The sequence below is a fragment of the Pipra filicauda genome, unplaced genomic scaffold, assembly GCF_003945595.2.
Source record: "Pipra filicauda isolate LSUMZ 115617 unplaced genomic scaffold, ASM394559v2 scaffold122_size2191957_pilon, whole genome shotgun sequence".
NCBI classification, from domain to species: Eukaryota; Metazoa; Chordata; class Aves; order Passeriformes; family Pipridae; genus Pipra; species Pipra filicauda.
The window spans coordinates 958,069-981,597 of NW_024103685.1; the positions used below are offsets into that span (position 1 = coordinate 958,069).

At 39.5% G+C, this 23,529-nt stretch overlaps 2 protein-coding genes across 6 annotated transcripts in view; one reads left to right on the top strand and one right to left on the bottom strand.

Annotated features, from left to right (window-relative positions):
- The window catches only part of WDR64 (WD repeat domain 64), a 68,886-nt gene extending 67,082 nt beyond the window's left edge, over window positions 1–1,804 (bottom strand). For all 5 annotated transcript variants that reach the window (XM_039388700.1, XM_039388690.1, XM_039388694.1 and 2 more), the window contains exon 1: window positions 1,632–1,804. The gene's annotated coding sequence lies outside the window, so the exon portion shown is untranslated. The remainder of the gene's footprint in view (window positions 1–1,631) is intronic.
- OPN3 (opsin 3) lies at window positions 1,289–23,374 on the top strand. Its single transcript, XM_027750699.2, has 4 exons — window positions 1,289–1,711; window positions 16,087–16,406; window positions 17,525–17,776; window positions 20,822–23,374. Exons 1-4 carry the CDS (start codon window positions 1,360–1,362, stop codon window positions 21,083–21,085), a joined length of 1,188 nt encoding a protein of 395 aa, XP_027606500.1. The 5' UTR covers window positions 1,289–1,359; the 3' UTR covers window positions 21,086–23,374.
- The last annotated feature ends 155 nt before the right edge of the window (window positions 23,375–23,529 follow it).

A 23,529-nucleotide genomic window follows, 5' to 3' on the forward strand; every position in this document is an offset into this window, starting at 1 on the left:
GACCAGTGATAAAGAAACAGACTGAACTAGCTTTTCAAAGTAGATTTCAATTACTGACTAAATCATATTTAAGGGAATAAAAAAGATAGATTGTAAATAAAGTTAACATTGATGAGAACAGTTACTTTAATCACTGTTTTATTTTTCTGACCTATGACTTTCTTTATTCCTAACCCTTGTATTACAGTATAATTTTTCATATAAAATTGCCATGACAAACATATAATTTGTATATAGATATGTGTTTTAAAAGACATCAAACCTACCTCAGCTACCCATGCTTTCAATCTCAGTCCACAAGGAATCACACGCTCAGTCTAGACCATTTAATAAGAGCATATAAGAGAGGAAAAAAAACCCAAAATGGGTATTTTTTTTCCCAGACAAATTTTCATGAAAATTCTGCTACTTTCATAGACGATATATTCAACGATTTTTTTTTTCCTCATCTAAACTAAGAATAGGGCTAAACCGAAAGTTTTATTTGGACCCTTGTGAAGACTGTTACACATCAGCACATATGTTGGTCAGCCAGTAAAGCAAACAACAGAGAGCTCTTCCTCTGAGGAAGAGTGATGCTTGGTCTGGCAAGGCATTTTAGGCATAAAGCCCTGGTAAGCAAAAATAATTGTGATACATTCAGGGATGGGCTGGGTTTAGAGACAGCAAGGCAACCCTACCACAGGACAAGACCTAGACCAACACCCACTAGAGCTGTACACACTCAGCTTGGGCTTTCCTGTACTATTTTCACACAATACACACTGGGGACAAGGGTATAAAAACATGTGACTTCGTGGTGCAAACTATGGTATCTTACTTGCTCCACAGCTGACAAAAAAGTGTTCATTTGCACCCCAAGTTTGCCAGGGCCGTGATGCTGCTGGTCACTTCATAAGCTTGCAACTCTTAGAGTCACCCGTGAGCACTGCAGGGGAGCCCCTGAGAAGAAACTATTGCCATAACAGGAATTTTCATTGGCAGAACATCTGGAGAAGCAGCCTGAATACCTCTTCCGGGAGCTGGGCACAGAGGTCTGCTTAAACGCGGCTTCCCTGAGGGAAGCGCTGCTGATGGCAGCCGTAACGAGCCAAAGAGCACAGAGGTTTTTTAAGGAAGAGGAGAGGACACACATCCCGATCACGACCAACCTGCTCACCTCGGTGGGAGAACGAGACGAGGCATTGGTACAGAACGAGCCATACAGGGCAGGCGAGGGCGAAGCCACCCGAGGGCGCGCCCTCCGTGGGCGTGGAGGGGGCGGGGACTCCCCCTCCTGCCCGGAGCTGCGGTCCGCGATGGTGCTGGAAGCCGGAGGGTAGGCTTAGCCTCGTTCCGCCGGGCCGTGAGCCGCCAGCCATGCCCTCGGGGAACGGCACGGGCTCCACCAGCCGCCCGGAGCCCGCAGCGGCCGAGCAGGAGGTGCCGGGCGAGCGGCCGCTCTTCAGCGCCGGCACCTACGAGCTGCTGGCGCTGCTGGTCGCCACCATCGGCATGCTGGGCTTGTGCAACAACTTGCTGGTCCTGGTGCTCTACTACAAGTTCAAGCGGCTCCGCACGCCCACCAACCTCTTCCTCGTCAACATCAGCCTCAGCGACCTGCTGGTGTCGGTCTTCGGCGTGAGCCTTACCTTCATGTCCTGCCTGAGGAGCCGCTGGGTGTGGGACGCCGCCGGCTGCGTCTGGGACGGCTTCAGCAGCAGCCTCTTCGGTGGGTGATGGAACCGCGGTCGCCGCCTGTTCCTCGCTGTCCCGCTGGGTCTCTCCTTGTCTGTGTGTACCGGGGCTTCTGCGCCCCGTCCCCGCTTCCCAACTGTCCGCAGCTGTTTCCAACCGCCCCGTCCCTCTCCCCACCTGCCCCCACCCGTCACTTCCCACAGCCCCAAACCGTCGCCTCCCGCCCTGCTTCCCCAGGAGACGCCGCGTCCATCGCAGCTCCGTCCCGGGGAGTTTCTTCCAGCAGCCGCCCTGCGGGGCGGGAGCTGGCGCGATCCTGCTCCTGGCTGGGAGAGCAGGGGACCGGCGGGCGGCTGTGGCCGGGGCTGGGGCGCGGCAGAGATTTGGTGAGAAGATCGATAGTGCAGAGGAAAACGATCCCGAGCAAAAAGTGAATTCTTCGAGAATCAGTTTCTCGGCCTCCCGCCCTTGCCGTTGTGACGGGACACTTTGGGGGAAAGGACAGCAGCGTTGTTAGGAGGGGTCTCGAGTTGACCGAGTGTCGTGCAGACTTCATGAGCATAAACGGTTGTAATTCATAGGAGGAAGCGCTGCAGTCTGTGGATAGCACGTATGACTCTGGGTGTAGAGTCAGCAGCGTCCCGCCTCGGTGGAACAGGTGGAAAGCTGGCTGCGCCCGCTGGCAGTGCTCCTCGGCAGCCTTCCCAGTGTCCGGACTTGTTTGTCTAAAGCTACGCAGCGTGCCTTGAATTTCCTTATCCATGTGTGAAATTCGGGTACTATCTTTCAGTAATAACGATGTCACCGCTGGGCTTCGAGAAACCACTGATTCTCGTGAAATTTTAGCTCTGCAGAAGGAATATTTACACTATTTTCATTTTCAAAACCTGTAAGCTCTTCACTGTTTTCCTTCCTGAAATCCATACATACCATTTGCAGAAGTCTGTGGAAGAGTAGGTTGCCGTCCAGCTATGCACATGCAGTCTGTTTAAAGGAATATGGCTTTGTTTTTACCAGTAAAGAATGCTGCAAAAGAATAGGGTTGTGTTTCTAATGGTGAAAGCAAATGTTTGGCTAATCAGGAACTAAATCTAAAGCTCCTATCAGATACACATTTTTCTGGGAGAGGTGCATAAATTAGAGATGGATCACAGTGCACCTATGCAACATGTATGCACTGAAAATTGCTATAATAAGGCACATTAAAGTCTTCAGTAAGCTTTATAGTTTTCCTGCATACATCACCTTTGTTTCACATGGCACTGTAGTCTGCCTTTGATGGGCTACTGAGAGGAAGGTGCATCGTTCCTCGTGATTGATTTGACTGCTTCTGCATAGTGCAGCAAAATTCTTACGTCTTGGAAGTTACGGTGGATGCAGGATGTAATTAACCATTTGTGCAAGGTTTGGTACCAGATGATTTCTGCAGTGCACAGCTCTCAGACATTTGTGTAGCTATTGTTACGGGGGAAAGTGGTAGACAACCTTGCTAGTGAAAGTCTGCCTACATCACTCAGCCTGTTCAAATACTGGAGAAACTCAAGTGTCTGCCAACCAGATTCTGCCCGGCAGCTGAACGTTAAGCTTACACAGGAGATGTAAAGTACAGTTCTGTTCCTATCCTTGTCTCTTATGTATTATACTTAGTATTTTTGATGAAGTCATTTTGCATATATGTTCAAAAAATAAGATACATAGCAGGGCTAGTGTTAAAAGCTAGACTGTAATAATCTTGCACCATCTTCCAAAATAGAAGAAATAGAAACAATGAAGTATATAAATTCACAAGCAAATTGTTTGACCACATGTGATTTTTAATTTCTGTTTATTTTGGGGTGTGCTACATAATTTGTTATTATAAATATATTCAGTGTTGATGCTTTCCTACACCCCTTTATTTAATAAATTTGTTCCCAAAAAAATGTAGACGAATTCATGGGCCTTGTCTAGAGAGTAGTCAAGTTAGCATCAGCGGTTTGCAAAATTACATCTTCCTGTGGTTGGTCACGTTATGTTCCTCTTCCATAACGTGTTTCAGTGGGATTTTTTTTTATTATTATTATTAGAAAAGTGTGTGTTTGTGTGTAGTTGCTCACATGGAAATGGGGAGTAAATGCATGACAGTGTTCAGGAATGATGTCTGAATTTACTTTTTTTCAGCTGCCATGTAAAGGAATAGAAAATATTCAACTTGGGTATTATAATTGGATGCTAACCTGATAAATTGGTCTAATCTTAACCCTTGCTTTTGTACATAGTATTGTTTTCATATTCTCATCTGGAAATAGAAAGATTTTTCTTTTCTGGTTTTGAAGGTAGTGGTTTCCTACCTGCATAGGAGAGCAGGGGCATGTGGAGGAATGATGAGGAAAAAAAAATGATGCCCTGCAGGTAGCATCACACTGTGTTGGCCATCTGGACTATTGCCACCACAGCTTCTATTTTCATTTTGTAATGTGTCTATGAAAAGAGTGGTAATTTGCAGGCTTTTTGGTTTGTTTGTCTTTAGTGGGTTTTGTTGTTGTTTGGGGTCTGTTGTTTTTTTGTGGTTTGGTTTTTTGGTTTGGGGGGAATTTTTGGTGTTGTTTTTTATTTTTCCTGGTGGTGATGAAGATACTTTTTTGAAGATTTCATTCAGCGTAACCAGATATTATGTTTAGAAATATACTTCTGCTGTATATAACAGCTCAAGTCACCTATTATCTTGAGGTGATGGTGGTGGGGAAAGTAATGTTTACCTATAAATTAGGGGTTCTCCTGACAGTAAACAAGTTTGAGACAAATTATTAAATCTTTAAAAAAAAAAAGATATTTTCACTTTAAATTCTGAGTTAATTCTCAAGAAATTTTAAAAACGAGGTTCTTTCTAATTACTGCAGTTAATCAGGAATAACTTTGAAAATCATGTTCATGCAGCTTTTCTAAATTTCCACAGGTGTTTTTACAAGATTTTGGCTCATACTGTTTTGAAAGCCAAGATCAAGGTGCTTCAGTGTTTGTCCTAAGGATATCAATATGATTAAATATATAGGTGTCATTTATGCTTAAAAGGAACTGATAGCATCTGTACGTTCAGAAACCTTTGTTACAAAATAATAGCAAATTTTTTTCCTCCTTACAGCAGCAAGAAGGGCCCTCTCTACAGTTCTCCTAATAATTTTGGATTGGAGAATCTGAAAATTTCCTTTGTAAGAAGGAAATTTTACCAGGCAGTTGGAGGCATGTGAGATCCAGAAGTTAGCCACTGTAAGCAGATGTTCATGGTCTGAAACTGTAAAGCTGGGAAGATGGCAGCAGAACTACAGATTATCTGTCTAGGAATAAATGGCTGGATTTTGTGTTCTGCATTATCATAACTTTATCATGAGACAAGCCCATATAGTAACATCTGCTTTTTTAGTTGCATTGTACAGCTCAAAACTGGATGTTTGTGATACTGGTTACTTTTTCTGGGGCTTGAAAGGTTTTCATTGAGCCTTTAGAATGTGCAGAGATCTGCTTTCTACAGTGCAAAACTGATCATTTTGAATACTGAACATCCATCATTGTCACATAAGTAATAATCCCTATTTTCTTTACTCATTAGAGTCCGAAGTCAAGATACAGTTTAGGCTATGAGAAGGGCTTTTTTCTTGCTATTATGAAGCCATTCTTATCACCTCATATACTAGTGTGGGGGAAAATGACATAAATGATTAACTGACAAGTCTTAGTGTAAGCTTTGATGACGTAGTTGTCTGTTTTAGACAGTAATCCTCACTTAATTTTGTTATACTGAGTTCCAGGGCTTTTTTTGTAACAGGTGATGTATCCTGATGTAATACGATGGCTGCTTCAATTAAGTGATGTATTTATACCGTGAGGGTCACCTTTCTGTGGAGTTGTGCAGTCAACTCTAATGCCGGTCCCACTGAATCTGCCACCCTCTCCTTATGTAAAAAGCTTTTAACTTTTTCCTAGTCCATAGTCAACCACGCTGTAAGTACTGGAGATCTGTGTAATCTCTTTATCTGATTTAGTAATACAACTCCTACCTGGGAGGTTTGCTGTCTATCACCGAGAACATAGGGATTTGGGTATAATTTGTGAAGGAGATACTTCTTGGTGTGCATCTGCTGACTTCTCACTGACAAGTTTTTTTTTTTTAAATGACTGTGATTGTCAGAATTTGATGTGCGCGAGAGCAGTTTGTGTCCTGCCCACCCCCAGGCAGTGGATGTGTGCTTTAATGCCTTCTGTACATAGGAATAGTCCCTGAGGTAAGGTAGTCTGATCGTGTGGAACATACTCACATACCTCTCAAGCATAAATCACTTCAGCTGCAAGTAATGGCAGCTAAGCCATCTGCCAGCAGTGGTGTTCTAACACTGTCTGGTAAGTTTAATTGTGCAAAGGAAGAAAGGAGTGAAAAAACTGGTTGATAACAGGAGTGGTCTTGAGGAACACGTTTATTTGAGGCAATCTCTTGACGGAAGATTGCACAGTAAGGGTGTACTCTGGGGTGGGGTTTTTATTGTTAAACCTTGTTTGTAATTGAAAGGCTAATGTTTCTGAAGTGTGATTAGAGACCTCTATCTTTCCTAACTGTAAGCTGTTCCTGTAAGGGTAAAAAAACACTGCCAGCTTTTAATGTCAAATTAATTAAAAGTATTATGTCCTTTCTGGACAAGTCGCTGTTGGTATATAGCAGGTAGATCTTGATGAGCTATCAAGTAAATGTTGATATCCAGGTGTATACTCCGTTCCAATAATGTGAACTGGAGGATGCAAAAAATTGTAAGTAGTTTTACAGAATATATTTTCCTCTGAAGAGCTGCTCTGTGTACAGCTGAGGTTCTTTTATTTATTTGTTTTAAGGCAAGCCCTTACACATTACCCTCCCCCTGCCTTGGAAAAATACTGAAATGAGAGAGCGTCCTGTGTACCTGCCTTCAGTTACAGTCTATTTTAAACCAAAGCAAAAACATTTCTCTGTATATAATTGTTAGCTACTTCATCTAAGGCTTTCTCTGCACAGTGACAGAACAATGTCCTGTGCCATCCTCCTGCATTTACCAATGTATGTTGTATGCACTGATTTAATCTCACTAAAAGCATTTTCTGTGGTTGCTCAGCAGATGGTTTTAGGATCTTGTGTTACGGATAGATGGAGACTCAATCAGCATGCTTTCAGCTGTACCAATTTTTTTTTTCTTTTTTTTTTTTTTTTAAAGTGAATAAATCACTTGCAGGATTGAATCTAGAAGAGGTGATTTATTTCCTTGTAGTTTTATCGGACAGGTGCATATAAAATATACTTGAAGTCTGTTATGCCTATGAGAAGTGATTTTTCACCTACCTAGATTTGAATGCAGATGTTAAAATTGGTTGAAAAATTAGAAGTGATTCATAGCTGGCACGGAAAACATATTGTAACATCTAATTGCTGAATTCAAATAGATTGGTTATATATTTTGTAATACAAAATTACAGAGTGCAATAGCAGCTTGTCTTGCCATGGACAGACTGCTACTGTCTAGCTTTTGAAATCTGAAGAAGGTGAGGATGGATTGCAGAAGAGTGGCTTTCTGATTAGATATGCAAAATAGTAATTCAGCACTTGGATGTAGGTCAAGGATTAATTGATAGAGAAAATAATATGTCTTTTGATAGAAGCCATGGTCTGTCTCAGAATTGCATCTTATTTGCCATGTTATGCTGCAGTTGTTCTGTAAAGATTCAGGAATATGTATCTTATACTACCTCTGTCCAAATTACAAGTCATGTTTGGGGGGAGTGGTGGGGCAATATGGCAAACCATGAAAATAAGTTGTATATTGCATGGAGAGGGGAAAAGCTGTTGTGGTTGTTAGAACTTGTTGAAACTAACACTTAGTTCTGAAGGCACTGCAATATTTTTTGTTCTAATTAAGGATTATAAAGTCAGAATATACACATATTATGGGACAACGCAGTGCAGCTCAGATGTGTGTTGCAGTCTTCTTCATGAAGACCTGCACTGTGTAGCTTGAAGTATTAATGATGTATCCGGAGTAATATGACTCCTGGAAAAACCTAGAATACAGAAGAAATAATTATCATATGTGATACATAATCAAATCTTCACTACCTGCAGAATTTTCGTGGGAAACCAATAGAAAGTGGCAAAAATGAGAATTTTCTTTCAAAAAAATCCAGCCAACAAGAGATGGGTTATCACTCCTCCCTGATTCAGAGTGGCTGGCTAGTGGAGAAGAGGAGGAGTTGCAATGTAGAAATTTCATGCTAATGGCTTAAACAAGACACTTCAGTTTTGCTACATTTAACTGCAGCTTAAATGGCAATGACCCCATTTGTGCTAGGGTAATTGCCTAGGCTTAAATCAGAGCTAAAACTAGCATCAGTTCCTACAGTGAGTGTTTATGTTTATAACTGGCACGTATAGACAGGAGTATTTTCTGAGATGAAAATCTGTATATCAGACATGCATTATCTGGAAACACTGAGCACCCAAGTCTTTCAGAAAGAGTTAGAAAGACTGATTTGCTAGTGGAGTAAATCAACCCTCACAATCTTGGGCCTCAGCCTTGAATCAAAGTACATAGATCTCCACTACCTCAAGAAGCCTTAAGCATAACAAAATTTGTTTCAGATAAAAGCTAAAAATCAGTTTGAAATGCATATTTTTGCTAAGAGGGGACTAATATCCAAACAATAATCATAGTGGCTTTCTGTAACATTTTTTTTTAATCAGCATATATTTCATCAAACTAAAATATGCAGCTCACTCAGAATGAAATCTAAATAAGTTCTGGAAAAGCTACCAGGGGGAGATGGGGGAGGGGGACAGGGAGGGAAGTAAAATTCAGTGCTTTTTTTCTGCAGTAGACCACAGAAACTGAATCATACATGGAAAATGGAACCATATACATGCAATAATTGTATATGAGACAGCTGAAAGCAGTGTGAGAACATGCATGATGTGAGTATGTAGTGGGCTAAAAAAGGAAGGTTCTTGCAGGTAAGAACTGCTACTCAGGTATATGGCATTATGCAAAGCACTGCATTTCTGTGGGGACAGCACCAGAAGCCTTGCTTGCACCTGTGGGCTCTTGGGAAATCTCTGCCAAATTTGACTTTAAGTAACGCTGTTATGTTCTGTGGTTACAATGGGCAGCGTTATCTGCCGTTTGCCGGATGACCCAAACTGATTCAATGTATTGGAGGGGGCATGGGGTAGAGGAGAGAAAGGATGGAAGATGAACTCCTCTTTAGCTTATATTGTCTTGAAACAAAAGACTCATGGTTGCTTCACAGGGGTGGTAATATGCCAATTTATTGAACTGGCTGGTATCAGAAAGTGGCATGTAGGAGTACTGACAGATATCCCAATCGACATATGGACTAGATGCTTAAGTTTCATTATTTCTGAATGAATGGGCCGTATTCCCACTTTTATGGTAGCTGTGACTTGAAACCTTTATGGTCATAGATTTGCCTTTCAATTTGATTTCTGAGCATGCAAAGTAAAGCATTACTTGTACTTGGTACTGCCATGTGTTTATACTTGCTAATGCCATGTATTTCCATCCTTTCCCACCAAAATGTGTGATATGAAATAATATGTTCATAGGCAGCAGAACTGAAAAAAACAAAAACCAAAGATGGAGGAATATAGAGGATGAGACAGGGTTATGTGTGTAAGAGATTGGATGGGAATGGCTCTGAAAACAGCCTTTAGAGAATCTCTGAGAGAGTGACAAGTATTCTACTTACATGGCATTTTTTTGGTGTGTATGTGCTCAAGGTAACACTATGTGTAGGGTTCCTGCCATATCAGATAAAACACTGGGGAGTTTTAGCCTACTGCTTGACTTGAAAAGCATCAGGTCGGCACTGTGGGGGAATTGTGGCTGGCCAGGTGTGTTACATACTTGAAGAATATTCCATCTGCTTATCATGTGGAATACCCAGAACCTAGCCTTGCAAAAAGGTGATCCATACTAGAGTGTCACATATGAAAGAGATCCTGAAGTCTAAGTTAGCCAGCATAAAGCTAGATACCAGATGCATGCAACAATTCATCATGAGATAATATTGAGGATAACACATAACCACCACCTTCTCCCTCCTCCCCTGCATCAGAGACCATCAACCTCATAGGATATGGAATATCATAAATTGCTTAATTTTATAGCATGAATATTAGGAATAATTACCACAGCATTGCCAAGTACATGCTTGTCAGCCTTTGTGCTTTATTTAGCATAGGACTAGTTTAAGTACACTTAAACTTGTTCTTTAGTGTTAAATTCCTAAGATTGTTTTGAAGCTTGATATCACAGCCGGAGTCAACATGGAGAAATCAATTTGAAGAATTAATCCATACTGGGGGGGGGGAAAATGTATTTTGCTCCATGAAATCCATAACATGAAGGTTATATTTTTCCCTACTTTTAATAAGTTGTTTTCAGCACTTCTCAGTGGTGTGGAATTCCGGTTGCTAATACAAATCAAAACCTTGTGCTTACTTCTGTTTTAACCTGAATTAGCTAACTCAGGTTAGTGCTATGAATTTATTATTTTTTGTTACACTAGAAGCAAGCTTTCAAGTTTCTTTGCAATTTTTGATCTGAATATACAACTATGACTGGAAGTAGAGAAATTAATAACGTACCACTAGTGCTCAAGTTTGCCTAGAAGTTCAATGAGTAGACAAAAGAAGGGTATAGCAAATAAGACCATTTTTCCTCTAATGAAAATATGAATGTCGTCCAAACTAAATGAGCATCTTTATGTAGACTTGCACAGAATTTGAAAATCAAGGTGTCTACAGGTGTATGTTATCCCTAGTTGCTTTTAAATATAGGTTATGCCAAGAAGGCTTAATAAACACTGAAAAAACGAAGAATCTTTTAATGCCCAGCACAGATAACTTCATCTCAATAAGATGTACATTTGAAATATGATGCGTTTGGTGGATCTGATGGGTTTAATAGATTTATCCAAACCACAGATGACCAGTGCTTTTGATTGCTTTGTACACAGTCCTGCATTTAAGCTCCATAACTGCAGTCATTTAACAATTCTCTCCATCTTTCTTGACATAAACATTGGGAAAAATCCAAAATTGATAATGGATGAAGTTCTTATGTACAGAGGCTCCACTGATGTTTAATAAGAATTTTACTTGAATGAAGGCTTCAGGATTCACTCATGAACTCTTTGCAGTGAAACATTATATTCAGCCTTCTCTATAGCTTCATTTACATTCAATGGGAAAATTTGGGACAACAAGAAAATGTGCACTACATCTAATGAAACTATGATGCAAAGATGAATTTTTTTGTATTTGTTTCAAGCTTTAGCTGTCTACCTGAAACCACTCTTACATTTCTTTTAGTTATATGGTAGAACAGAGCACATCAATCTAGGGGATTAACTTTAAAAGAAAATTAGAAAAAAGTAGAAATTAGTTTGATAAAGCAGCTTTGGCTTCAAGGGTAGACTGATAAACATGTATGTTGTAAGCTTATCTGATAGCTATTACTGATTCAGAAACTATTTTCTTTAAAGATGAAAAATCCGATTAAAGACTGATTTCTAGACCCCTGCAAGTAAGTCTGCTAGGGGTAGGAAATTTTTAGAAGCAGGTCCTTTAAGAAATGAGCTCTTGAATCCATTTGTGGGTGACTTCAAAATGAACAACTTCTTTCTGAACTGTGCATCTAGATAGGTCTTGTGGGAAGCTCTGGTTTACTTCATGAAAGCTGAGACTTTATTTGTAGGTTTAACAATTATTCCATAGCTGCATCTTTAGATGTTGTGTTTGTTGGATGTCTTGTTATTGTCATTAATAGGTTAAAAGAGCAGATTTAATAGAATCCTAGATTACCATGGGGAAACAAGTAACTAAGTTAAAATAATCTTGAAAGGAACTGAAACTCTTTCACTTGTTAATCATAACTAAGAGTTATAAAGTTCCAGCAGTACTGTCTAGGATGTTGAATATATCATAAATGTGCTTGAAACCATCCCTTAACATCAGAGCTAGTCTCCAATTGCATTAAATTCACCTCCCAAAATATTTAAATTCACCCTTCCTCACTTCTCATTCAATTGTAATTTCCTCATTTGAGAAGAAATTTTTCATCTTTGCGATCATTGCAGCAGAGGTACAGGTAATTTCCCAAATAAGATACAAGTAACTGATTAAATATATATATATATATAATTTCTTTTTTTGATTATACAGAAGCTTGGTTGGAATCTGATGGTGCTATTAGCATATAGAGAAAAACCTGCAGAGTGCCAACATGCATGTTGCCCACTGACTGTGGCACATTGAGTTTGAACAGACTTTTTCAAAATTTATGCCTCTGTGAGTGTTACTGGTTCATATCACTTACATGTGGAGGTGACAGGCATATTCTAGCTCTTGCTACTTAGAGCCGTACCTTGGGCATTTTGCAGCTTCAGAATAGAATTTATTGACGCGAAGTGCACGCAGAGAATAGCCCAAATTCCCAAACTCAACATACATGATATTCAGGCATTGCTGCAGATCATTCACAGATCCAACAGTCAGTTAATGCTTTTATGGTCTATCCATGAGGCTATTCTGGCTACATGAACTCATCTGTGCTGCTTCTTTCTCCAAGTTTTGGTTTGGTTCAAAATATCAAATGGGCTTTGGTTGCATATTGACACATAGTGCAGAAGATGCATGATGAGGGGGAATTCAAATTATTTTCTATTCTAGTCTTGCCTTTGCCTGTATTAAAATCCTATTAAAAAACAGAAACCTCCCCTGCCATTGTGTATGAAACTGGGCCTTATTATCCACTCACTTTTAGTGGAACAAAAGCTGCTAAGAAATTTTGACAGTTTTTAATGATTTTTTTTACAAGCTGGAAAACTGCTGTCAAGAATTACAATCATTGTTGTAATAAATATAGGAGCTCCCCAGTTTGTGGTATAACTGAGAGCTGTGCAGCTGCTTTTATTTTTAGGGTTTAAATAACTTTTGGTAATAATCTTTAAATTGCACAGACTTTACACAGTAAGGTCAAAGTCAGTTTTATCTTTTACAGATTTTTGCAAGCTTTGTTTCTTTTTGAAAAAAAAGATGTCAAATCATACAGTACACTAATAAAGATATTCATAGAATCATAGAATACCAGGTTGGAAGGGACCTCAAGGATCATCTGGTTCAACCATTCCTGACAAAAGCACGGTCTAAACAGAATGGCCCAGTACCCTGTCCAGCTAAATTTTAGAAGTGTCCAGTGGCAGAGAATGCACCACTTCCCTGGGGAGATTATTTCAATGGCTTGCTCTTTTCATTACGGAGAATTTTCCTCTTTTCATCAGTCAGAATCTCCTCGGGATTTTCTTTGCTTCCTAGAAAAAGTCCCCTGGCCATTTAAAAACATATTTACTTAGGTGCGATGCACACTCACAAGATCTAGTCTACCTGTTGAACGCTGAAATTTTATTTTCTTAAGAATTCATTTGTTTTATAGCCCCCTGTAGAAGTAACAAGAACAAGAAAACCCAAATAACTCTTAAACATCATTATCTACAGCACTCTCCACCAGAATCAAAGTGTGTTTCCTCCTAGTTATGGACTTTTGTCTTTCTAATACGTGTTTTAAAAGTCATCTCCTTGGGGCAGATGTCGGTATTCCTGTTCTTACAGCTATTTCTGCATGTCATCTACCACAGTTAAAAAGGCAGTCATGGCTCTACAGCACACAAGGAGCTTTTTTTTTTGAATGAAATTCCCTACATTTTTTCTCATCCTCTAAAGATATTTTGTTTCCAATTTCTATTTATATGATTAACTACTTCAACCTCTACTCTTACTGCTATGACCTTTTTACAGCAGAGAACCTACATCAAAGAGGAATTTACTGTAGTATGTCGTGACCTGCATTTCTTGCCTCATGTCTGCGTTCTAGCAGACGCTTCTTGAATACCAACAGAACAGGGATTTGCATTTTGATGCATACTGTCCAACAGGCTTTCCAAGGTCCTGTTTACAGTTCAGGGAGGAAAATTCAATTATGCCTTTAAAGAGCAGTGGTTTCAGACTAAAAAGGGGCTTGATATAAAGCTGTTCAAAGATCTGTGTGCACTTACTGATTTTTAGAGATATTCAGCATCTAGTGCCTTCCCTGAGAATGTCAAGGACTGAGTAAATTATTGCTTCTGAACACCTGTACTTTCAGCCAAGTGTGTGTGCTTTTAATTACTTTGTCATGGCTAGAATTCAGTGCTTGTATAAAAATGGATGGGGAAATATTAGAAGTACACAGGGGCATTGAGTGCAATTGTAGGGAGAAGGAAGATGGTAAAGAGCAAGAGGTTAATTTTGGAATTCTGACTCATCATTCTGAGGAGCTGTGCTTCCTCTCCACTGGTCACAGACGTGAAGCCTCAGTACGCTATGTAAGCAAACTGGGAGCCTATAGTTGAGTGATGTGAATTTTCCTCCATAAACGTGTCTGTGGATGATTTTCATAACTGTTAGGTAAAATTTCCTAATTCCTAATCTTTGGGCAAGAGAAATAGGAGGGGAACTTCTTGCTTTATCTTGTGTTTAGAAAGTAAACTGCGTTTGATTGTATAAAGCATTTACTGAACCAGTATAAGTGTAGAATAGTAACTATAAAATCCTGTGGTTATTTTCTAATGGCTGCTAGTATTTTGCTTAGTTCCACATTCTTCAGTATATTTTCAGCATGTTAGGTCCCACAAAAGGTCATGAAAGACTACTTTTCAATTTCATTTAAAAAAGAACACAAACCAAATCAAACCTTAAGTCTTTTGGAAACTGTCTAGTCAACATTTACTAGTCCAATTCAAGCCATGAAAATAAAATTCTACAGCAATAATTTGTACAAGAAAAAGCTGTAAAAACTGTGAAAGGTTACTTCATGGCCAACAATAGTGACTTTTTGAGATGAAGATTTAAGGACAATTAGCAAAAAAGTACATATTAAAAATAATTTTGAAGAGATCTATGACAAGAATGTGGCACTACTTATTTCAGAGTGGAAAATCCTTTGTGTTAATCAAGAAAGGTTGCTAAACTCATCACTTTTAAAAAGGAGTCCTTTAATACTTGCAGGATTAAGTAACTTTCTTAGAGATTTTGGAGCATATCCTACTGTGAGATACTTGGTTAATAATGCACTGGTTTTGCTGTTAAATACCTTGACATAGAGGCTATGTTGCTCTAGATTTTGTTACTCTTGGTTGCCTTCCAGAATCCACGTCCCTGGTCCTTTTGTGCTACTGTTAATTTGTCTTCAATTAATGCTTATCCTTTTTTTCAAAGTGAGATCAGGTATTTGTGATATCCTTTGAAGGTTTCTGCTAAGTTATGGTTATTCTCTCTTTGGTAGTGAAATCTGCACAGTTAGCCTTCTTACAGCTGTATACATGCACGTTATGGCAAATATGAATGTGATTTCTGTTGTAGCATGTTAACAATTGTTTGAATTGGACAGAAAAGGAAGAGGGTGGATAAATAAATGGAGACTGATACTTTTATGAAAGTGGCAAGATAGGAAAGGACACTCAAAATAACCAAATGGCTTTCAGCTGTGACACCTTCAGCAACATAACACTTTGCTTTCCTGATTGTTTTTTGGAATGCAAAGACTTCTAGGATATCTTGAAATAAGTTAGAATTCTTCTAGTCATCTTGTTCACATTGTGACCCTGAGATTAGCTCAGTTGTTGGAGCATGGTGCTAAAAACACCAAGTTCATGGGTTCAATCCCTATGGGCTATTCACTTTAAGAGTTTGACTCGATGATCCTTATGGGTCCCTTCTAACTCAGAATATTCTGTGATTAAAAAGGTGTACATCTATGCTTTCAGTTGTTGAAGGCTTTCTTTGATTTCTTTCTGAGTTCTGAATTCACTGTTTTTAACAGATTTTGTTATTGCTGATTACCTCAATTTTATATGGTAGCTATTTCTTTTAAAAACCCAAGACAACAATGAAAAAAGCCCTCCAAAACCAGCAAAAATAGAAACCACAAGCCCCAAAGAAGTGCACAAGAACAGCAAATCCTACAACAATTGCCAGCAGAAAAAACCCCAAACCTTGGACCATGAAATCTCACTTAAGTAATGTTTAAGAAGAAGTATTAGCTTGGTCTCTTTTTTCTTATCCTTCTTCTTGGCCATTGGACATCAGGATCAGATATCAGCTTCCTACTCTGAGTAGTTTTGAAGTTGGTGATGCTGTTTGACCTAGTGGTTAGTGAGTAATGGGGTGTCTCCCAAAAATCTTATTGGTGCTAGATTTGTAATATGAGCTAGCTAATTTTGGGTTAAACTGCTAGCAAAGGAAACATCTATCATTTGCAATATTTGTGAACTATTTAATTGATTTTCTTTATTTTTTTACAGGAATTGTTTCAATTATGACTCTCACTGTTCTTGCCTATGAACGCTACATTCGAGTAGTCCATGCAAAAGTGATTGACTTCTCTTGGTCTTGGCGGGCTATCACATACATCTGGCTGTACTCATTAGCCTGGACTGGAGCACCCCTTTTGGGCTGGAACAGATACACACTGGAAATTCATGGACTAGGTTGCTCAGTGGACTGGAAGTCAAAAGACCCAAATGATACCTCCTTTGTACTCCTTTTTTTCCTTGGCTGTCTAGTAGTGCCTGTTGGCATCATGGCCTATTGCTATGGCCATATTCTATATGCAGTAAGAATGGTAAGTTAGTACAAGTAAGATTTCTCTTAATGTAATATTTTCACTGAAAAAAATTTAAAGCTGTATATTAAGCTAGGATCTGAGCCAAATTTGCACTTTCACTTCCTATTCAAACTTCTGAATGTTTAATCTATGTTCATCTATACCAGGCACCACTAAAAAGGATGTAGGATTGGAGGAGAACCAACTTAGACCTATCAAGGTCTATTTGTTGTGTAGTTTTACTGGAGGGAAGGTTAGGGAACTGCTTATGCTCACTAATCCATATCAGATCCTCACTTGAAAACAGGGAAAAAGTAAACTCTGTTTGCAGTTCTTCTGATTCATTAATTCTCTCTCCTCCTCATCACTCTTGAGAAGATAACCCTGTGAAACTCTTCCAAGTGGAGATGAAGCCCTGTTAAAACAGTTTTCCATGTTAAGGCAACCCCTTTTAATTCAGTCCAGATCCTTAGTATCAGAAAGTGTTATTGATTAATATTCTGTGGTAATTAGCCAGGACCCACTCTGGTTTGTGGTCAACAATATTGGCACCACTGATAACTTATGGAAAATGCTCACATACATATCCCATCTTTTCCTCATTTTATGACTCACTCAGATAGTTCTGGTAATCTGCTGCCTCGTATTTTGCTTTAGCAATTTCATAATTTTAGGGTAACAAAGTGGTAGAGCAGTACAGGGAAATCTTTTATGAAATTTTCTTTTCTCTAAAGACTTCTGATGACACAGATTTATAGCATTGTCTAACTAGTCAGACACTAAAGGACCACTAAATATAAACTGAACTGGCTAATGCCAGTGGATGAGGGCAAGTTATTTTTCTAAAATACTTGCAATGATAACTGCAGCGTGTTTTGTTACATCACTGGATTTATTGTTTTCTAGTAGATTTGCTATTCTATTTTTCCTCAGATTGTATTTTTACACTTAATAGTAAGTCTGGGAAACATGATGTAAACTTCCAGAAGAATTGTGGTTCACAAGATAAGGTGTATAGTGTCTGTGCCTAAAACTAAATTAGTGAATGAGTTTCTTATAAATAAATGTAGAACTATTCAGTTTCCAGTAAAACATAGAGCTATTTTACCTTACCATTTTATCTTTTTCTTCTACAGCTTCGCAGTGTAGAAGATTTCCAGAGTGTTCAAGTGATCAAACTTCTAAAATATGAAAAGAAAGTGGCTAAAATGTGTTTCTTGATGATCTCCACGTTCCTTATTTGTTGGATGCCCTATGCAGTGGTCTCCCTCCTGATAACATACGGATATAGCAACCTTGTAACTCCAACTGTAGCTATCATCCCATCTTTCTTTGCCAAGTCAAGCACTGCTTATAATCCAGTCATCTATATCTTCATGAGTAGAAAGGTAGGTAAATTAAAGATTTTCTTTTTTGAATGATAAGTAGCCAATATCATAGTTGTGGAGCTTAGATCTGATATACTTTAATCTGAAAAGCTTAAATTTTTCAAAAAATTGAACAGCTAGGATAAAAGGTGACAGTCTAGTAGAATTAAAATACCTGATGATGCTTAAAGTACCACCAGATTAGAAATTGGGTTTGCTCATATGTGAATTGAGACATTAAACTCCCATGGAAGAGATGGGAAAGAGTGTCAGAATTTAAGTGTCTAGTTTTGACAGTTTACCCATGAAATGGATTACAACTAGAAGAGCTCATATGAATTGCTCCCATACCACAGCAGAACTCCATCAGAGAAAATTCAGAATATCCGTTGTCTGTGTTTTTAGGAAGAAAAAACTTGCCTCTGACTTTTACATTGTGGCAACATGAGGACTGAACAACTCAGCATAGTATTTCAAATACTACACCAGACCTTCACAGTACTCAAAGCCAGAATCTCATGTGGATGACAGTTAAATGTTTTTTGGAGACAAATTATGTTAAGAAGACATACTTATCTATGTGAAGAAAGTTTTTATTTTTGTCTGCTTCTGTAGTCTTCATTACAAAAAGTAGACTGCTGAGTTAATGGTGGTAACTAGCTCATTTCAGTGCTTTACAGAGTAAAGAGAGCATGGAAGTATTTGGAGTTATCAGAGGCATGCCAAATAGATGGAAACTAGAAAACCATACATCGTTCTGTAAATCATTGTAACTGTGAAGATAACCGCTGATTGCAGCTAAGTGGTGTCGGTGAATTTATTTAGACATTAACAAACTTTACCATAACCAAGGACACTAACTTGGTCAGTGTTTCAACAATAACTTGGTGTATTAATACTAACACTAACTAGTGTAACATGCACATTGTAAACTTCTGAGACCATAGAGTTAAAGATACCTGGAGTTTGGTATCACTTGGCAAAGGGTAAAAACTTATGAATTATTGCTAGAAGGATTTTCCTGAGTTTTCCTTATCTGTTAGTTCATTATAGAGATTGGAATTTTCTGTGATTTCCTACATTGGTTTGCGTTTGCCAGCCAGCAACCTGGGCCAGCCAGCAGTCTGTAGGGATGAGGCGACAAAGTCAGTGGGTCCAACCAGCCAGGTGGGCAGCCAAGCAAAAGCTACTGTGCAGCTCAGGTCAGGACCAGGTTAAGAGTGAGTTTAAATGCTTTTCTGAGTAAAGGCAGGAGGCCCTCAATGTGGCATCTTTCAGTTCTTCCCCAACAGATCATTTCACAGCAGACTGATCCATGGTTACACAGCTGCACAATACCAGAGCTGGCCTGGATATGGAGAGCTCACAACAGTCGTGTTCAAAAAGACCGTTTTTCAACACGGTGTTTTCTTTAATACACTGATTCTGTACCTAGATGTCAGAATCTAGTTTATCTGAAAAACAGTTTGTAGGTTCCGATACCCAGAAGCAAATCAAATTGGTACCAGGCACAATGCCAGTAAAGACATAGCCAGGATAAGAATCAATCATCTGAACACGCTTATTGGAGATGTGTTCTGAAGTGTTTCTCACTCGCCTCTAATTCCAGATTAGGACCAAAATGATGATATTTTTTGCTTATTTTTTGTGTTATTTTGCCCTCAGAAGGGCAAAATAACTAAATAACTAAACCCAGTTCTCTGTAATATCCTTCCTTTATCTGACCTGTTCTAAAATGCTTACACTCTCTCACTTCATTGCTACTCAGAGGTAGAACACTTTCTCTGAGGTCTTCAAGGCCTCCACACGACCATTTTCATGTGCCAGTTTAACTCTCTCTGTCATCTTGTAATTGGCTAGGTCCCCTTCCCAATGGGACCTATGGCCTCCCCCGTGTCAGAGTAGGATTAATTTTCTATAACTAAACCTTATTCCAAACTGGCATGTTGGAGAGCTTCTTGCATAATAGCTGGGCAAGCAGAGTCACTGGCCATGCAGGATAATACAGAATAATCCTTAACACAGCTAAATGGAAGGCTGTTGAAAAAAGGTATCCTACTCCCTTTTCAGAAAAAAGATGGGTTGTTTTCCGGTTGTTTTCCGGCACTCCCCACTGTTTTTACTTGTGGGTTTTTTGTTGTTGTTTTGGGTTTGTTTGGTGTTTTGGTTGGTTGTATGAAGTCCTCATGTTCCAGGCAAGTCTTGTTATGGGTTATTAAAAGAAGAGGTTGCCCACTTATTTCTTGTAAAATTAGAGAATTTCCTCAAAGGATCATATTTGAGCTTTAAAAGTGTGCAGATATGGATCTACTGAATGAGTGCATCCTTTAACCTCTATACCTGGATCTTAGTTTTGTTGAAGGGGAGACCATAACTGGACAATTAAAACAGCTCTACTACTGGAATTATCATTCTATATATGCGTGTGAGCTTTCACTGAATGCCTTGCATTATTTAGTCACAAGGTAGAACAGACTTCCTGTATCACAGGTAGTTTCTAGTCTGCTTCTGTTCCTTCCGTATTCAATGGATGCATTTTACTTCTGTGTTACCGACCATTGAAATGTGATTTTACATCTGTGACGTTCGATGCTTTTGATACAATTCCAGACCCTGGAGTTATTTTAAGGTAAAGGTAGAAAACATCACTTTGTATCCCCTTCCTCCCCTTGTTCCTTCCCTCTGCATCCTCCTGGGAAGTGTTTCAGAGATTATTCTTTCCCTGCTAGATAAAATGTGTGATTTTTGAATGTGGGAACAATACCTGTAGCACATTTTCAAGCCTAGTTCTGTGGATTGTAGATTCTGTGGCTGGTAAAATATTAAATTGCATTTCAGTGCCCTCTACTGGCTTGGTGATCCTATTCAGCTCTGGTGTAGAGAAAAAAGTAGCTGCTAAAAAGCCACCATGTTTGTTACAGCACTGCAACTAACTGAGAACAAGGTGGAAAATATGAAGAAATCTGTTATTTTGAGTCATTTACTGTATTGTGCCCTTCACTGGATCGTACATGATAGTGAATGCTGATGGAGTTGTAACTTCATTCTATTTATTCTCTCTTGCAGTTTCGCCGATGCCTTTTGCAACTCCTGTGCTTTCGCCTGATGAGATTCCAGAGGACCATGAAAGAAACACCAGCAACAGGGAATGACAAACCAATACGGCCAATAGTTATGTCTCAGAAAGCAGGGGACAGGCCAAAGAAGAAAGTGACTTTCAGCTCTTCCTCTATCATTTTTATTATCACCAGTGATGACACTCAGCAAATAGATGACAGCAGTAAACACAATGAGACAAAACTAAATGTCATCCAAGTAAAGCCACTATAGGGATGAACTGAAAAGACATGACAATGAGGTGGATTTCAGCCACTAGACTATTTACATTGGAGACCGGTTTCAGTAGCAGTGTCTGTGGGCTGCCAAAGGAAACTGCATTCTGAAGCTGTGAAATACTGAAGGGGTTCTGCATCTGAAGCTCTGCAAGCAGTTCATTTTTGGTCACAGAACTGAAATCTCTTCCAAAATTGTTGATGGATGTCTTTACTCTGAATTTTCTTAAAGCATATTGTAGGATTGCCTTTCAGAACTTAGTCAGGCTGGAGAAATGCTCTGACAGAAATGTTATAAAATTCAGCAAGGACAACTGCAAAGTCCTGCACCTGGAAAGGAAGAATGATGCTGCAGCACAGCAGGTCAGGCCCTGGCTGCTTGGGGTGAAGCTCTGTGGGAAAAGGATGTGGAGTCCTGTTGCTTAATGAGTAGAGTATAAGCCTGCAGTGCACCCTGGTAGCAAAGGAGGGTACCAGCATCCCAGGCTGTACTGACAGGACTGGAGTCAGTAGTCTGAAGTGATTATGACCTCAACTCAGCCCTCTTAAGACCACATCTAGATACTGCATCCAGTTTTGGGACCCCAGTACAAGAAAGGCATCTGTAAATGGGTGGGTTCAGTGGAACCACCTACCAAGATTGTCGAAGGATTGTAGTACTTGGCCTCTGAGGCGAGGCTGAGGGAGTTGCACTTGACCAGTCTGGAGGTGAAACATCTTCAGGGGAACCCAACAGCAGCCTTCCAATAGAGATGGGGAGTTTCTCAATAAGATGAAGCCAGGTTCTTCAGGGTGACTTACAGTGGAAAGATCACAGACAACGAATTTGAACTGAGAGAACTGGATGGGATGTAAGAAAAAGCCTTTTCACCCCAAGGACTGCCAAGCAGTGGAACAAGTCAGACAAGAAATTTCCTGAGGTTCCTTTGAGCTTCAGTTATCCCATTGATCCCTGAACTGCCAGTGCATAAAGTTACAAGGAAGAATAAAGGTGTGAAGTTGACTGCACTTTAGTTGGCCTGAATTGGTGCTTTGCAGATTGGGGGGTGGGAATGAGTGGAATTATGGGAAGCTTCCAGAAAGCTGTCCATCTGTAGAGAACAAGCCATTCTTTTGGTGCTACCTGGTAGTCCCTGGGTTACACAGTGAAGAAGATCATGCAAATTAAAGCACTAATGAAGAAAGGTCAGTGAAAAGGGAAAATTGGAGGGTTTTTGTTACAATTTGCACTTTATGGATTTTTATCTTGCATCCATTTTTCATATGGACCGTGAGCATCATCCGGTATTAATTTTGAACCTGTAATGGTTCAGCACAAGTAATAGTTAGGGAAGAGCAGGGTGACTTTTGCCGAAGTTGCAGTGTGAGTAATGATTGTCTTGCTTGGAGCTCAGTGAACAGAACAGATAGATTTTTTTTTTTTCTACCCTCACCTTTCTAAGTGTTCCTGGTACAAAATGGCAATAGGATTGTGCCCCGAACATGGTTTCCTGTCAGTATTGGAGAACTAATTTTGAATTATGGCAGTGAGGTCTTTACCACATCTGCTGCAACTGTGTAATTTCTCTGCCTCACCCTGCTAAATGGGCAGTGTGGATCTGCAAAATGCAGCTTTTCCACCTCTGTGAAAGCTGAGGAAAAAAAGCAATTAAGAAACTGCTTGCATCCCCCGGGGGCAAATCTTCTGAGAGTTATAAAGGGAACATTCTGAATAACTGTTGGCACTGTAGCCACTGGTCCTACAGTCAAGAATAAAACTTCAAAATCTAGATGCATTCAGCTAGTTCCTGAGGGCAGGGAGTGACCACAACTCAGAACAAGTGACTGACTTGTCATGCGTGTGCCTGTGCTTTTGAAGGGGCAAATTTGTTGTATGTGCACCCCTCTAGAGCTTTGGCACTGGTAAACTGGCTCTGTGTCATATTTAAAAGTGCATCTGGAATCCACTCTGGTTTCTAGATTAAATAATGTAATCTGAGAGAAAACAGATGATAAATGCTTGTCTTTGTTTCTTTCATATTCGTAATTTTTGTTTTGCTACAAATGCATAGACAAATGTTTTTACCATGTCAAAGATCCGCCCTTACTAAAACATGTTCATTACAATGTCAAGAACTATATTTTCAGCCAGTTATCACTGCATATCTATGCACATTTATATTTACAAACAGGGAAATATGTACATTACCATTCCATGGTTCCATCCTTGTAACAAAACTTCTGCTATTTTAGTGTTTTCTGTATATTGAACCTTCAGTGAGTGATTAAATGAACCTTATCTCCATCATTTTGTTCTCAGTGAAATATTTTTTTCCCACCAAGTGGCAGATGGTTTGGTATCATTGCTTGTTGGATACAGCAGGAAGGGTAGCACTAGGTCCTGAGAAAACAATAGTATTTCTGTATTTCAGCTGACCTTTGAAAAAAACAAGTATAAGGTTT

Excerpts from the sequence above, each read along its gene's own strand:
- OPN3 (XM_027750699.2), top strand. The coding sequence starts at position 1,360 with ATGCCCTCGGGGAACGGCACGGGCTCCACCAGCCGCCCGGAGCCCGCA. Across the intron at positions 1,712-16,086 it reads CTTCAGCAGCAGCCTCTTCG|GAATTGTTTCAATTATGACT; the intron begins GTGGGTGATGGA and ends ATTTTTTTACAG. Across the intron at positions 17,777-20,821 it reads ATATCTTCATGAGTAGAAAG|TTTCGCCGATGCCTTTTGCA; the intron begins GTAGGTAAATTA and ends TCTCTCTTGCAG.